This window comes from Passer domesticus, chromosome 6, assembly GCF_036417665.1.
Source record: "Passer domesticus isolate bPasDom1 chromosome 6, bPasDom1.hap1, whole genome shotgun sequence".
NCBI classification, from domain to species: Eukaryota; Metazoa; Chordata; class Aves; order Passeriformes; family Passeridae; genus Passer; species Passer domesticus.
The window spans coordinates 50,986,343-50,999,914 of record NC_087479.1 but is presented as its reverse complement, the minus strand read 5'-3'; the positions used below and the strand labels follow the sequence as shown (position 1 = coordinate 50,999,914).

Below are 13,572 nucleotides of genomic sequence, written 5' to 3'. Positions count from 1 at the left end.
TTAACAGAGACTGCTCCACTGAAAGCTTTCTGAAATCATTCTTAAATTACGATGCATAATCACTTGAAATTAAGTCAATTCAAATGTAAGTTTAATTTGGCACCTTCCACTTAACTGATTCTTAGTGTACAAAAAAAAAAAAAAAAGCTTTAGTTAAGTACTTAAGATGACATTTAATTGGTCCTGAGTATCACACTACTCTGTGTAAAACTCTGTAGTCTTTAAAAACTTTAATCACTTCCTTTCAGTCAGGGCTAGATTTCTTAGGTGTATAAAAGCTTTAAAGTGGGACCCACCAAGAAATTTGTTCCAAACTTCACAGCTGTCCTCAGTGCTTCTTTGTACCTCTTGATAAGTAAAGGGTTTCTTAGTTGTAAAGAGTTAAAAAACTATCAGGGACGGTTGTTTTTTAGCTCTAATTAAATGAAGGCAGGGAAGCACCAGTAAATAAGCAGCTGGAGGAAATAAGGAATTCTCATTGCTTCTGAGGAAACCATTTTAAATGGGCAAGAGGTTTAGCAGGCTCTTTTACTGCTCTCTGCTTATCCTGAACAGTTATAGCTCACTAGGCTGAAACTGGAGTACCAGAGAGAGAAGTGGAAAGTTATCCAAAACTGCTCCTTGTTTAAAAGTAATATATATATTATTGTTAGTCATTCCATGGCATTAGATCCTGCAGCTACATTTCAGTTAAGTGCTCTTCCATGGGCATGTTCTCTTGTTTCTTTTTTGGCAGTAGTGTTTCTTTTTAACAGTATTTTAGTGCTTAGATGGCAAGCTACATTTTGTCCATATAATGTTTAATTTAATAAGGTAAAATGTGATTATTTTGGTTAATTAGAGCATGTAAGAACTCTGTGTGTATGTACTTTTGATAGTCACTTTTAAACACGTGCTTATATATATTGATTTATAAATATTTGATGTATATTTATGCAAATTTGATATACTAGCAATATAGATCATTTGCAAGAGTGTTGCAGTGTGAATTCACATTTAGGCAGTGAGCAGCATTCATTAAATGTCCGTGCTTCAGCTGTGTGCTTGCAGGGTGGTATTTTTTCCTCTAAGGCTTAGCTATTAAATCCACTGTAAAATACTGCAGAGTTGTATCTCGCCCTTTTTAAGTGATCACTTGACTCTGGTGACTGTTTGGTATGGAAGCCATAGTCAAAATATGTCTATTTAAACCAGATGTAGTCATTAGGAGGCCCTCCAAACCATGCTTCTCAACTTCTTCTAACTCAAACTTCTTCTAGGTCAAAGCATCTCCTTGGCAGGTTCAGAGAGGGATGATTATTCCCATTTCCCCACATGTCAAGTGTTACCACACTACTGCATTGACAAGGGGCTAGTGCCACAAAAAATAGGGCTCATTACTCAGTTATCAGACAAGTTTTTTGCCATCCATGCTCCTCATTCTGTCTCAGTCGTGCTATTTAAATGTGGAGCTAAAATAAATATTAGTCCTTGCTTATCAATAGGCACGGTGAGGAATTTTACTGCCCTGAATGCTGCCCAGGGTTAGCTTTGGATGGCTGTTTGTTGTACCACGTTGCAACAGCCTGCACAGAATGCCACAGGGAAGGTCCTTGGGGCCTCTGTGATCCCAGAGAAGCTGAATGCCAGCACCCAGGGTGAATTTAACCATGGCATGATGAGCAGGAGGAGTGGGCTGTAATAATCTGAGACAGAGAAAGAGCAGAGCCTGAGCAGGGCCTTGCCAGCAGCAGAAAAGATTGCTTTCCACACTGCCCCAACCATGACCTCAGGATAGGGATTTCTGACTGACCCTGTGCCATGAAGCATTAAAAACGCAACAAAATGATCCACTGGGCTCTCACTTCTTGACCTCCCTGTGAGCACAGAAGCTTTTCCAGCTCTCACTGAGAGAATGATATCATTTCTGTAGTTATCTTTACAGCTTTCAGACCGAGTTTCTCACCTCCTTAAAGAGAGCTGTGGCAACCACTACCATTTCTTCCAGTTATTCTCTTGTTTTAGTCCTTGCACTTCTGTCATTTTCTGATGGGCCAGAATAATGTGAAATTACCCCTACAACATGCCAGTTGTCTTTTCCTAATTTGTCATTTTGTTCAGATATCCAACACATTCTTTAGGACTAGGGGAGTTGCTGCCATTGTGTACAGAGAGTAGACAGAAAATGGATAGCTTTTCATGGGGAAAGGACTTGGTGGTCTACAAGCACAAAATCTCCTGGTCTCTCAGACCCTTCTCTAAGTATCTGGCATGACAAGGGAACAAAGGCAGTAACTGTGGATTTGGATATAAGTCTGGGTAGAGCTGTCTTCCCAAAGCACCTCTTTAGAAAAAGCTCTGCATGATACAAACAGATGCTACCACCTGCAAACAGGTGGTACAGGTGTGTTCCTGGTGCTACAGGACAAAGTCTGGAGAGCATTTCCCATCACCAGGTAAAGCAAACAGTGTTCTGAAACCAAAACTACCACTGCAGAAGAGTTTCAGTGGTGAGGCAATTTGGGTTGCAGCCCTGTATTGACACTAGAGTTTGTCAGCATCACCATGCTGCTTGCATGCTGCCCATATCACAGTTATTCTGTGCTGCTGTGGTGTGGAACATTGTGATCAGCCTCGGCATGCTCCTAAATTAAGGCAGATCATCTTTGCCTCCTAAGAAACCTGCAGAACCCAGCTGTAGCCATAAAGCTGCTGTCAAACGCAAGCTGGCTGCAGTTCAGAATTGGGGCCAATATTTTTAACAGGATGAAATTTTGTTGTAGGCCCTCTGGAAGGATTCTGTACATGAAAAGTTGAACTGGAGCAAAATCAAGACTTGAAGTCCCCTGTGTGGAAAAACAGGTGAAAAAAAGGTTAGCTATGTTTGAGAAGGGGGATGCATGTCTCATCTGTATTACAGATAGAGTCTGATGACATTAATTTGGAAGAGGTGTATCTTTCTTTACTGCTGGCTTATGTTCACAAATGCATTTTAATGCCACGACCTCTTTTGTCAGAGTTGGCATCAGCACAACATACCGACCATACCAATCTCATCAACATAATCAGAAAATAAATTGATATTTTACGTTAGTAATTACATCCTAAGCTCTACCCACTTTGTAAGGGCCTGAACTTCTACATGTACTTTCATACTGCCACTGGTGGCTTTTTGTTTGCATTACAGCAGCCTGAGAGCAAACGAAAGGCAAGATCCAAGATAGGAAGGCAAATTGGTTTTGCAAACATGGCAAAGAAAGTGTGTGAAATCAAATGCCAATATTAATGCAAGACATCTGCTCTCTGTTCCAGTTCTGAGCGAAGTAATCCAGTCCTAATTATACACTGCTGTGTCCTCTACCAGCTAAGGAGAATGGTGCAGCCATTCTTAGTACTGGTGTATAAATTTCTTTTTGGATCTGATAGATACATTAGATGCAGGGGAGGCTTTTCATTTTTTGACTGTCAGTTGCTTTGGGTAGCACAAAGAGAGGGGAGGAGAAAGGTTGCAGCAGGAAAAGATCAAAATCTTCCAAAAAGGACTCTGCTCCTAGAATAAAAATTTTTCCTAGAGAACTTTCCCTGCAGACCTCAATCAATACTATTCTCATCTGAGTGCACATATTATTCATTAAGAAATATTGGCAAGATGTGCACTATAGTGTATGCCTTCATTAGAGCCTCCACCTGCCTGCTTTTATCAGAACATCTTCCCTAACTTTCATCTTCATTGAACTTGTTTCTGTCTTTGGATTCAGAGAGAAATCTTGTAATTTCACAGCATGGATTTATTTTAAAACAAACACTAAAATATTCATCTCTCTGGTTTGTGTATGTGTTTTGTCATCTCACATGTTAATGAATCAAGAAGATTATCACCACTAGATTCAGATTGAACTGGATGCTGATGAATTCAAGTGCAAAACACAGCCCAGTGCAACAGACCCTCCCTAACGTAGGAATAGCTGGAATTCCTCTGTTGTGTGTTCAGCTGCCACACCATATCCTTTGTGCACCTACAGCTCCTGTGCCAGCAGCCATTTTCCTATGGGCTCAACATTTTTAGATGATATGTTGTTAGAATGATGTTATGAAGACCTGGCAAATGTCATCCATGCCAAGTAGAGGCAGAGAGAGCCACAAAACATAGGGGACACTGGCAGTGTCTTAGGGTATTGTTATCACAAAGCAACATGAGCCTGACATTGCATTTTATCTTTTCAATTCATGTTGTTTCCATCTCCAACTATTCTGTGTCAATTTTGCCTGGCCTCTTTAGTGCAAGGCAGTGAAGAAAGAAGCTGTCTTGTTGAAGAAGGGCACTGGGATTTTTGGACAATATGCTGTGGTCTGACTCCATGACTGGGACCCCTGGGTGCCGCTGCAGTTTAAAGAAGAGCTGATAGTAAGAGATGATGAAAAGGCAGCTCCATGGCTCTGTCCCTGTTCACCCATCCCACATTTGATTAGTCTCTGCTTGACATCAGGCTGGGAGCAATAAGCTCTGATCATAACAGAGTGTGTGGCAACAAGCCCGAGAGCTCCACGTGTCACTCCAGAACCAGACACTGTCTCACTGGATTCCTTCAGAAACAACTGAGGCAGACACAGGGATGCCAGATTTGTCTTTCAGGTCTATCCACTCCTACCTACTCTACCAAGGTGAGGAGTAAAAGGCAGGACTATCTGCAGGAGAACACTGCAGTAGCAATGGACTTTGACATAGAGAAGAATGTACAGAAAAGTAAATTATTGATCCAAATGAAAGCGAGGGACATTATGAAAACACTGTCACTAGAGTTCATCCATAAGTTTGGAGGTGTCTTTTTGCTGCGATGTGTGTGTTAAGGATTAAAGAAACTCTGCACAGGCACTGCTGTGTGAAGAGGTGGCAGAGTCAGAGTCCACGTGTTGGTTTGCTCAGAAAGACTGGGCTAAAGGCGCATCCCTGAACTATTGCTGAACTTCAGTTTGATACAGATTGAAATCTTACATCACTGTTGAGACCTGGTGGACCATACAAATGGAAGAACACATCTCACTTGAGCCTGGGAGAGTTTGGAGAGGTGGAAGGAGAAAGGAGGCTTCTATCAGGAAAGCACCTCCTCTGTTTGTGCTTTTCCCAGGGAAATCCAGCCTGTCCCAGCTCCATGCCTGGGCCTCCTCTAGAGCTGTTCGCTTGGATCCTTTGACCTCTCCCTGCCTGTGTTGGTGCTTGGGGGACACTGGCAGATCTGCAGTGTCAACCTCACCCCCCACCAGTTTGTACCCACTCACAAAACCTTCCTCATACCAGTTTCTCAAGTAGAAAGAAACTTAATGTATTCCATTGCAGCTGTTCTGGACATGAGAGGTGCAGAGTCTGCTCATTAAACTTCTTATGAAACAAGAAGCAGTCCAAAAATTCAGGTTTTGCTACTTTTATTTTTAAAAAAAATCCTTTTAAATTTTTGCTATGGAGAGCAGCACAAAACTTCTGAATAACTAATTTATCCACTGTAAATTTCTCTAAAAGGTCATTACAGATTGTAAAGCCTAATGGTTTAAAGTTACAGCCTATATCACAGTGGCAAATAACTTATTCTCTGGAGGTTTTATTTTTGAAGCTTTCCCATTTGCTTCTATCAAAGAAAATGCTGTATTTTCAATACACAGTTTTCTTTATTAAGGGAGAGCCTATATTTATGAAAATATTTAACATTCATTTCACGTAAAACATAGTAACAGAATCGAGTGATTTATTTTCACAATGCATAGGCAGAGAAGCAGAGCAAGCCAGAGTTTAGAAATAATTGAGGTCTGTAGATCTCAGGTATGTATTTAAGTGGTCTTTTGAACTGCCACCCATGTTCTGTGTGAACATAACTTTTCAAAGCACTTGTGATTTTCCTCCTTTACAGGGCTGCTGAATTGTGGTATGAGGTCAGGCCTGTGGTCACTCTCTTCTGACACCAGCAAGGTAGGTGCAAGTGATCCTGAAATGGGTAAAAATAGAGATGTTTTGTAGCTAATTTAATACAGACCTGTGCAAATTTTCTCAGTTATTTGTGTGAATTTGCGAAATAAAACCCATGTGTCAAACTGGCAGATAAAAGACTCATCTGCTGAGAAATCTGACTTTGAAAACAACTGCTAAATTCTCCATGTGCAGGGTAGTCTTTGGTATGGCCTGGTGCTGCTTCACTGTGGTATTCTGACTGGCACATGTGACTTAATCACCTTCCTTTTTTATTTTAATTTTTTTTAATCCTGTCAGCTGAAAGATAAAATAAAAAACATATTCACCTCCCTAATGAAACTTTATAATTCCCAACACTGAAACATTAACCAAGCCCTTAATTAAGAGAGACTGAAAGTAGAAGAATGCTTTTATGTCATCAGCTGGTTTTTGCTCCAGTCATCTGCCTCATTCAAGCATAGGATAATATGAAACCTCATGGGTCTGCTAAAGGCCTGACTTAAGTATACTGAGGACTTTGCAATTTAATAAGAAAGGGGCGTTGTTCTTAAGAAACTTCATTTTCTCTTGGTTGTGCTCAAGCAAAAAGGAAAAAAGTACAAGTGGCTAGTGAGCAAGAGCCTCAAGTTAGACCCAGAGGTCTGAGCCCAAGCTCTGGCTGCACAAAGGTGTGTTTATTCCTGTGTGCCTCTTCGCTCACACACAAGGAATAGCAGGAATTAGTATGAGACCAGAAACTTTCTTAGGCAGAGCACAGCTGTTCCCTTTTCTCTGTAGTTTCTGCAGGATTGAGTGAGATGGCTTCTCAGAGCTATCTAGCCAGGGAATGTGTGAGGCACCATAATTGAATGAAAACCAGTGCACATCAGGGATGAACTGGCACCTCAGCAATGGTGTTGTCTGGTCCTCCTCCAGCAGCAAGCTGTTTTAGTGCTTTGTTCCACAGAATGGAGCGTTGGGGAGCTGAGGGTTGTTCCCAGACACTGATCCATGTCAAGTTTTCCCAGTAACTCGTTAAGGGGCCAGTTGCCTACACAAGTGCTTTTTAAAGAGTAATCTAGCTGTTCTTTTCTAATGTCAAGGTATTAAAGAAATAAGTGTGGTGAAATTCTTTGTATGAGACTTTTAATCTATGCGGTGAAGGAGGCTCAAAAATTACTGAAACTTTCTCACTCCTTTGAAATAACTCTCTGAGCAGATATAATGGAAACAAACACAGGACAGTGCTTCACCACACTAGAACCTTTACACTGGGGTTTGTCTCTTCACCTTATTAAAGTTGTAAAACTAAAGATGCCCATGACTGTAACTGGAGGACTTCAGCAGACTGTTCAAACTGCAGGATGTGTGTTTGAGAAGTCAATGTTTTGGTGGTTTTGGCATTGTTTTTCTCCCCTTGTGTGACGCTCTCTCATGTGCCTACACAAGTGCAAAATTCTCTCTTGATTTTTCTCTCCAGGTCTTTTTCATGCTCAGTGAGCCCATTTTTGTTGGCTCAAATGCAAACATAATTTCTGAAGAATAATACCAAAGTCAGCCTCTGTTTCCTCAGTTTTTTCCTGTTCTACCCTTGGTATCCCAACAGTGACCTTGAGCTCCAGTGCATGCAGACAAACCACACCATGCCTGTGGCAAGCTCAGAATTAAGGCTTAAGAGTAGCATACCAAGATCTTGAAATTCTGGCTTTGTACCCAAAAGTCTCCTTGGCCACCATGAGAAAAGGAATGGGCTCAAGGACCAAAAGCACAATCAGAAATGAGTTGATGCATGATGTTCTCCAGGGTCAGCATTTTTCAAGTGCAGCTGTGTTACTTCAAAGGAAGAAAAAGAAAACAAACAAACAAACAAACCCAGATTCATGGAGTTAGAAGGACCAAGTTCCTGTGGGTGCAGTATGTGCCACAGAGTGGAAATTAAAAACCAGAAAATTAACAGGGTTTGTTGTTGTGCTACAAAGCTGAAAGCATTTTTATCCTTATATGTGTGTACTCACAGAAAAACATACTGCACTAATGAAACACAACTTTATGTTCCCAATCCTATTAATTGTTTGTTGCCAAGCAGTCTCAGCTATGGGTTGTTTGGTTTATTGTAGGGGTGAAGAGGAGGTGCTTGTGCGTTTTTGACCCCCTTGGTTATTGGTGATGTATACAAGGTGAGCCTTAAAGAGAGTGGGTAGAGTTGCTGGACAGGCAAGTTTAAGAATGGGTATCTTGACAGGGATGAACATGAAGATAAGAAACTGAGGACCTGACAGTTCCATGAGATGATGTGCAGCACTGTCCCCCCTGAAATCTATCAAAAATTGTCTGTCTCCCCTCAAGGGGAACCAGCCTGAAGAAAAGTCAAAAAAAAAGGCAACATGGTGGGACCTAAATAAAAGCTAATAGATGAGCTGAGCTAATATTAGTTTCCTGATATATAAAGCCAAATGGATTAATGGATCAGCTCATGCATTGCCTAAGGAAACAAAAAGAAAATCTTCAATACTTCTGTGCACATTGAGGACATGAACAATATGGGTCTTTAGAAAGTAAAAACCTAATTTGGGGGAATCAATTACTCCTTTTTTTCTTACCTTTTTTTTTTTTTCTTTATTTAAAGGAAGTTCACAGAGAGGTAAAACTTGGGTAACAAGCCAGCCAGAAGTCATGTGTCTCAGACACCACAATGATGGTCGATCTCGGTTTGCATCAGCCTTGCCCGGGCTCTTTTTAGCATTCCAGCTTCAGCTAATGGAAATCAAGCCCATTATGGTAAACGTAGGAAGCAAGTACATTAATAGTGGGCACTGACATTAATTCAAATGGTAAACAATTCAGAACTGTTCCCAGTACATACTAGATTATGTATCATCTTACCTGCTGCTTCAGAGGGCTGCGCCTTTCACGGGTTTTTAAAGTACTGAAGATTGTCTGCCACTGAGTTTTCTGCTTTACTAAACTATTTCCCAATTGTGCTTTGCTCCCTATCAGTCCCATATACTTTTTTTTCTTTTTTGTTTTGGATGCGAGCACTTTCACTCCAGAACTGACGCAGATTGGCAACGCCAATCTTCTGCTTACTTTAAAAACAGAGAGGCAGACGGGGCAAGTTTAGCAAAGGCAAGATGTGGGGGGAAATCTAAGGCAAAGGTAGAAAGAAAAATTGAGCTTATTTATACAGTAACACGTGTGTTAGAGTAATGCCTCCCTTCCTCGGCTGTGCGCTCCCCCATCTTCTCTCTCACACACGTATATACACACACACTTTAACTGTGCTTTTGTGTTTTGTCAGAATTAATGAGAAAAGTTCCCTTGCCCTAGGGGTAATTAGTGTCCTTGGAGTTAAATAAGCTAATACTTAGACACCTCTGGCACAGGCAATTATGTTTGTGTATTGAATAATTGATTCAAAGAGGGGGGGAAGGGGCTGCTAATCAGATCTGAGCATAATGAATTGATTTAATTAACAGGGGAATCTGAGGGTCCCTGGGAAATGTGTGCATTTATTCAGCAGCAGGAGAGAGTGCAAAGCACATAAATTGAGAGAGAGAGCGAGCGAGGCAGGCGGCAAGTGCTTTTGCTTTCAGTGATAGGTTCACATCTTTCCTCCCTCCCACCCCCCCTTCCTTTGAATATAATTTTAGATTTAGAGTGAAATCAAGAGAAAAGCACTTTAGAAGCCTGGAAAGCTCTTGCAGTGGCAACAGCAAAGGGGAGAGAGGTTGTGAGCGATCACACGCGATTACATTAAGACAATTTTTGACAGCGCAGGTTGGGCAAGGACGGAGGAGGGGGAGCAGCCCCCGATATTGGTCCTCCCGTACCTTTTTCCTCTCTCCCCCCCGCTTCCCTTCTTCTTTGATCCCTAAACTGGCACTCGAGCTGCAGCGGCGGGGCCGGGGGCGAGGCGGCTGGTGCAGGAGCCCGGCTCCAGCTCTCCGGCGCCCAGCGCGGCCGTAGCCCGCCGCGGCCCCGCTCCAAACTCGCGTCCCGGGGCAGCGCCGGGGCGGCCGCGCCGCTGCCCCCGCCTCGGCAGCGCCCCGGTGCCCGGCCCGGCGCCTCGCCCGCCCCGGAGCCCACAGCGGCGGCTGGAGGGGGAGCGCCCCAAGGAGCCGGAGCGGCGGCGGCGGCGGCCGCCCTCGGCGCCCGGGACAATGGTGCTGGACAAGGAGGACGGTAGGTGGGATCGGGGCGACGGGCCCGCCGCTGCCGCCCGGGCGCCCCGGCGGCGGGCGGGGAGGCACGGACGGGGGGACGGAGGGAGGCAGCGCGGTCGGGGAGCTGCCCCCGCGCCGCGGCACGGCGCTGCCGCCCGGCCTGTCCCGCACCGCTCCCCTCACAAAGGGGGCCGGGACGCCCGGGACGGCGGCCCCGCCGCGGCCGAGGGTCGCTCTCCGCGGTGGCCGGGCCGGGGCACGGCAGCGGCTGGCCGCGGCCCCGCTGCTGGTGCGGCCGGCCGGGGAGGGTCTGACACTGCGGCCCCGACACCGGGCCGCCATCAGCGCCGGTGGCCTCAGCGTGGGTCCCCGCCGGGCCAGCTCCGCCGGCTCCCGAGGCCGCGGGTGCCCGAACGCCGCCCCGCGCTCCCGCTGCGGGCAGGGCGGCCCTGCCTCCGCGGGTACATGGCCACGGAACGTCCCTGTGCCGGGCTGGCGGGGGCTTCAACTCGGAAAAGTGGATGCCAGGCTCAAGAGACAAGTGGGAGATGCTCTTCTTCGCTGCTTTTTTTTTTTTTTTTCCCCTCCCCTCTATCTCTTTTCCTTCCCCTTCCCCTTGTGTTTTGATCTGGAGTTTCTGCCTCAGAACGGGGAGAGTCTGCCCGCCGCGACACCGCGACACCCGAGTGGGACGGGGCACGAAGAGCAGAGCCGGGCTGGCTGGGGCGAGCGGCCGTGTGGGAGGGGGCCGAGCGCCGACTAACCACCACAAGGTTAAATAAATGCTCGCTGCTCCGGAGAGGTGCGTGGGGAGTCACATGCCTCTGGGCCCTCGGAGAATCCCTCTCCCAGCATCTTTTTTTTTTTTCCCCCCTCCAGTTTCTTGAAGCCCTCTGAAGCGAGCTGGTGTAGTGTTATTAATGGGGTCTGTAGTGCTCCAGTGGAAGGAGCGTGTGTTGGAGGAGAGGGAATGAACTTATCTAACTGGTCAGTGAGAGATTACAGTAGGAAGACTTTTCTCATCCCTCGCCCCCTGTGCACTTAGGTAAAAAGGTTAAGTAATGACGGAGGAATTAAACACAGGTAATTTCTTAGTGGCATATGGAACGCGGTTTGTGTTTCTCTCTGACCTCACTTTCAGGGGTAACCTGCGTTACAAGAGTCCCCTGAATTTTGCTCAGCTGCTGGAGGAAAAGGGAAGAAGGGCTCTTAACATCTCTATTAATACCCCTTAATAATAATAATAATAACCAGGTGATGTCTTCATGCCGGTGACTCTCTGTCAGGGGGTGCCTGCCAGCCGTGTCTGTTTCCCTGTGATTGACAGGCTGCCAGCAGGATGCTGCCTCCATTGCAGGGGCGAGAGGCACAGGTGAGCTTCGAGCAGAGACCGACATCTGAAGAGGGTTTCCTAATAGGGGTGTTTGGGCTCTTTCAAGTGTCTCAGACGTACTCATTAAACACGAGGAGCTCGGGGCCGGCCTGACGGTGCTGTAAGGAAATGAAACTAGAACCCTTGATTATCCAGACAGTTCTCAACAGCCTCCTTCCAGGAGATTTCACGAGTGGCTGTGTATAAAAGGGAATAATGGTGGTGGATGGGAGAGGTAAAGAGGAAATTAGTGCGGGGTGCACTTAAAAAAAGGAGCAAAGTAGGAAACAAACCCCTGATGGGAGGGATGTGGAGATCAGAGCAACAAGGTGCGGAAATGCCTGGGAATCTCCTGTGCTGTTGATGGAGTAGTTATACTCGAGAAAAAATTATGGTCACTTTTAAAGATGCCCTGGAGAAACAGGGTACAGAAGGTGAGACTCGGAGAAGAGACTCTTTTTATGAAGAGGTCATTTTACCTTTGTAAGTTTCTTTCTGCCTGATTCAAATGGGCTCCACTTGCCCGCTCGTCTGTGAATGTTAAAAGGGGATGCTGGACCTGCATAGGTTACAAATGGACTAAAATGGAAGCTTTTGCTAACTAAACCAATTCCTTTTGAAATCAAGCTTGAATGAGCTTGTTAATAAAAATGGGTCTGTTTTACTCCCATAAATGGCCCTTTTTTTTCCTTTTATTTTTCTTTTTCCCAGAAGCCGGTCTGATTTTTACCATCTAGAAATCCCAGCGTTGTGGCTACTATCCAATTCTCCCCTTGATTTAAGAGGCTTTGCCATGTAGAGTTTTTCTTTGAGGTGTTTTCTTCTTTTGAGGTCTCTGGCAGCGGTGGGGGTATTCATAGCTGTTGCTGCATAGAAAAGGCAGGATTTCAGGATTACCCCTCCCAGAAGTCCGGGTGCATCGCAAGGAGGACACTTGCTGCCTTGTAGATATGAGCCCCTTGCTTTTGCATCCCTGAAGGCCACTTGGGAAGCTGGGCCATGGCTCTTGGCCTCAGGGGCAGCTGCCCACTCTTCCAGCTTGGGGCCTTCGGGGTGTGTGCCAGCCCTAGTGTGACAACAGGATTGCCCCAGCCGTGCGAGAACTGCGGGTTTGGGTTTCCACTCCGGGTTTGAGAGCAAAAAGCTTCCTTGGCAAGCACGCTCTGTGGTGCCGAGAAGTAGCAGAGGCTCAGTAATACTTTTCTGTGGGTCTTCACGGATATCATTGAGGATGAAGGGGCAGACTGAAAAAATAACAACAGTAATCATGTTTCTGACTTGATGTGTTGTGGCATCACGTCAAGTTATGTCAGGGAGGTAACAGCATTTTGTATGTTTGAAGTGACATAATATAACTTGACTGATGCAACATGACTTGATATTAGAAAATACCGGTTCACAGTGGAACTCTGGCAGGTATCTTCCCCGAACAAATGTTAGCAACTGAGGGAAGAGGGACAAGAGGCATGAGGGAGAGAAAGGTTGAGAGAGAAGAACTTCACGGCTCTCATTTTAGTCAGTTCCACTGTGTAAATCACAGCAGAATTTGCTGTGGGCAAGCCAACCTACGCACCGTGCAGCGCATTTATATATTTCAAGATAATGAGAGTTAAGATATTTCTGAAATACGTAAATGTTTTGATCGCAAAGACTAGATTTCTGCTTTAAAAAGTAAACTGACATCAGGTAGCATGATTAATTCCAACAGATTGTGTTAATTGTAGTTGACTTAAATTGCTGTACAAATGTGTTGGGGGTTAGAAAACTTTTTTTTTAATTGTTGGTGTGTGAAATGAGTAAGCAGATAAAGTGTTTAAGAAAATCTGTTTGCACAGGGAGTAATCCAGCCTCTATGACATGATGGAGCAGTAAAGGAATAAAATGTACATTGATCCGGTACTGCATATTTTTTCATGAGTGCATTATGTCTGCTAGTTTGCTCTGCTGCAGAAGTCAGCTGTGACAGTCAATGGCTAACTTCATTTTTATCAAAACCTTGCCTTTATTGTAGTTACCAAATAGTGGAAGTTGAAATGTACCATATATTTTGGGGTAAGTCTGTCCTTTTTGAATGTTGAAAAGAACACAGACAGAAAGACGGAACATTTTTGGAGTTCACC

The 13,572-nt window shown here is 44.8% G+C and overlaps 2 protein-coding genes and 1 long non-coding RNA gene across 4 annotated transcripts in view; 2 read left to right on the top strand and 1 right to left on the bottom strand.

Moving 5' to 3' along the window:
* Positions 1-5,922, top strand: part of LOC135303514 (uncharacterized) — a 265,282-nt gene extending 259,360 nt beyond the window's left edge. Inside the window, exons 11-13 of the mRNA XM_064425428.1 lie at positions 1-85; positions 2,763-2,841; positions 5,880-5,922. The exon at positions 1-85 is cut by the window's left edge and continues 27 nt beyond it. The gene's annotated coding sequence lies outside the window, so the exon portion shown is untranslated. The remainder of the gene's footprint in view (positions 86-2,762; positions 2,842-5,879) is intronic.
* LOC135303518 (uncharacterized) lies at positions 5,428-9,530 on the bottom strand. The gene is made up of 3 exons (XR_010364990.1): positions 8,801-9,530; positions 8,518-8,671; positions 5,428-5,954 (listed from the first exon to the last, which is right to left on the bottom strand). It is a non-coding gene; the product is annotated as an uncharacterized LOC135303518 (long non-coding RNA).
* A 33-nt stretch (positions 9,531-9,563) lies between these two features.
* Positions 9,564-13,572, top strand: part of LMO1 (LIM domain only 1) — a 59,535-nt gene continuing 55,526 nt past the window's right edge. Inside the window, exon 1 of one of the 2 annotated variants that reach the window (XM_064425429.1) lies at positions 9,564-10,099. Coding sequence is in view for 1 of the 2 variants with exons in the window: in XM_064425430.1 (XP_064281500.1) it covers positions 10,078-10,099 (22 nt within the window). In the remaining variant the exon portion in view is untranslated. The remainder of the gene's footprint in view (positions 10,100-13,572) is intronic. The other variant, XM_064425430.1, reaches the window with a different exon arrangement.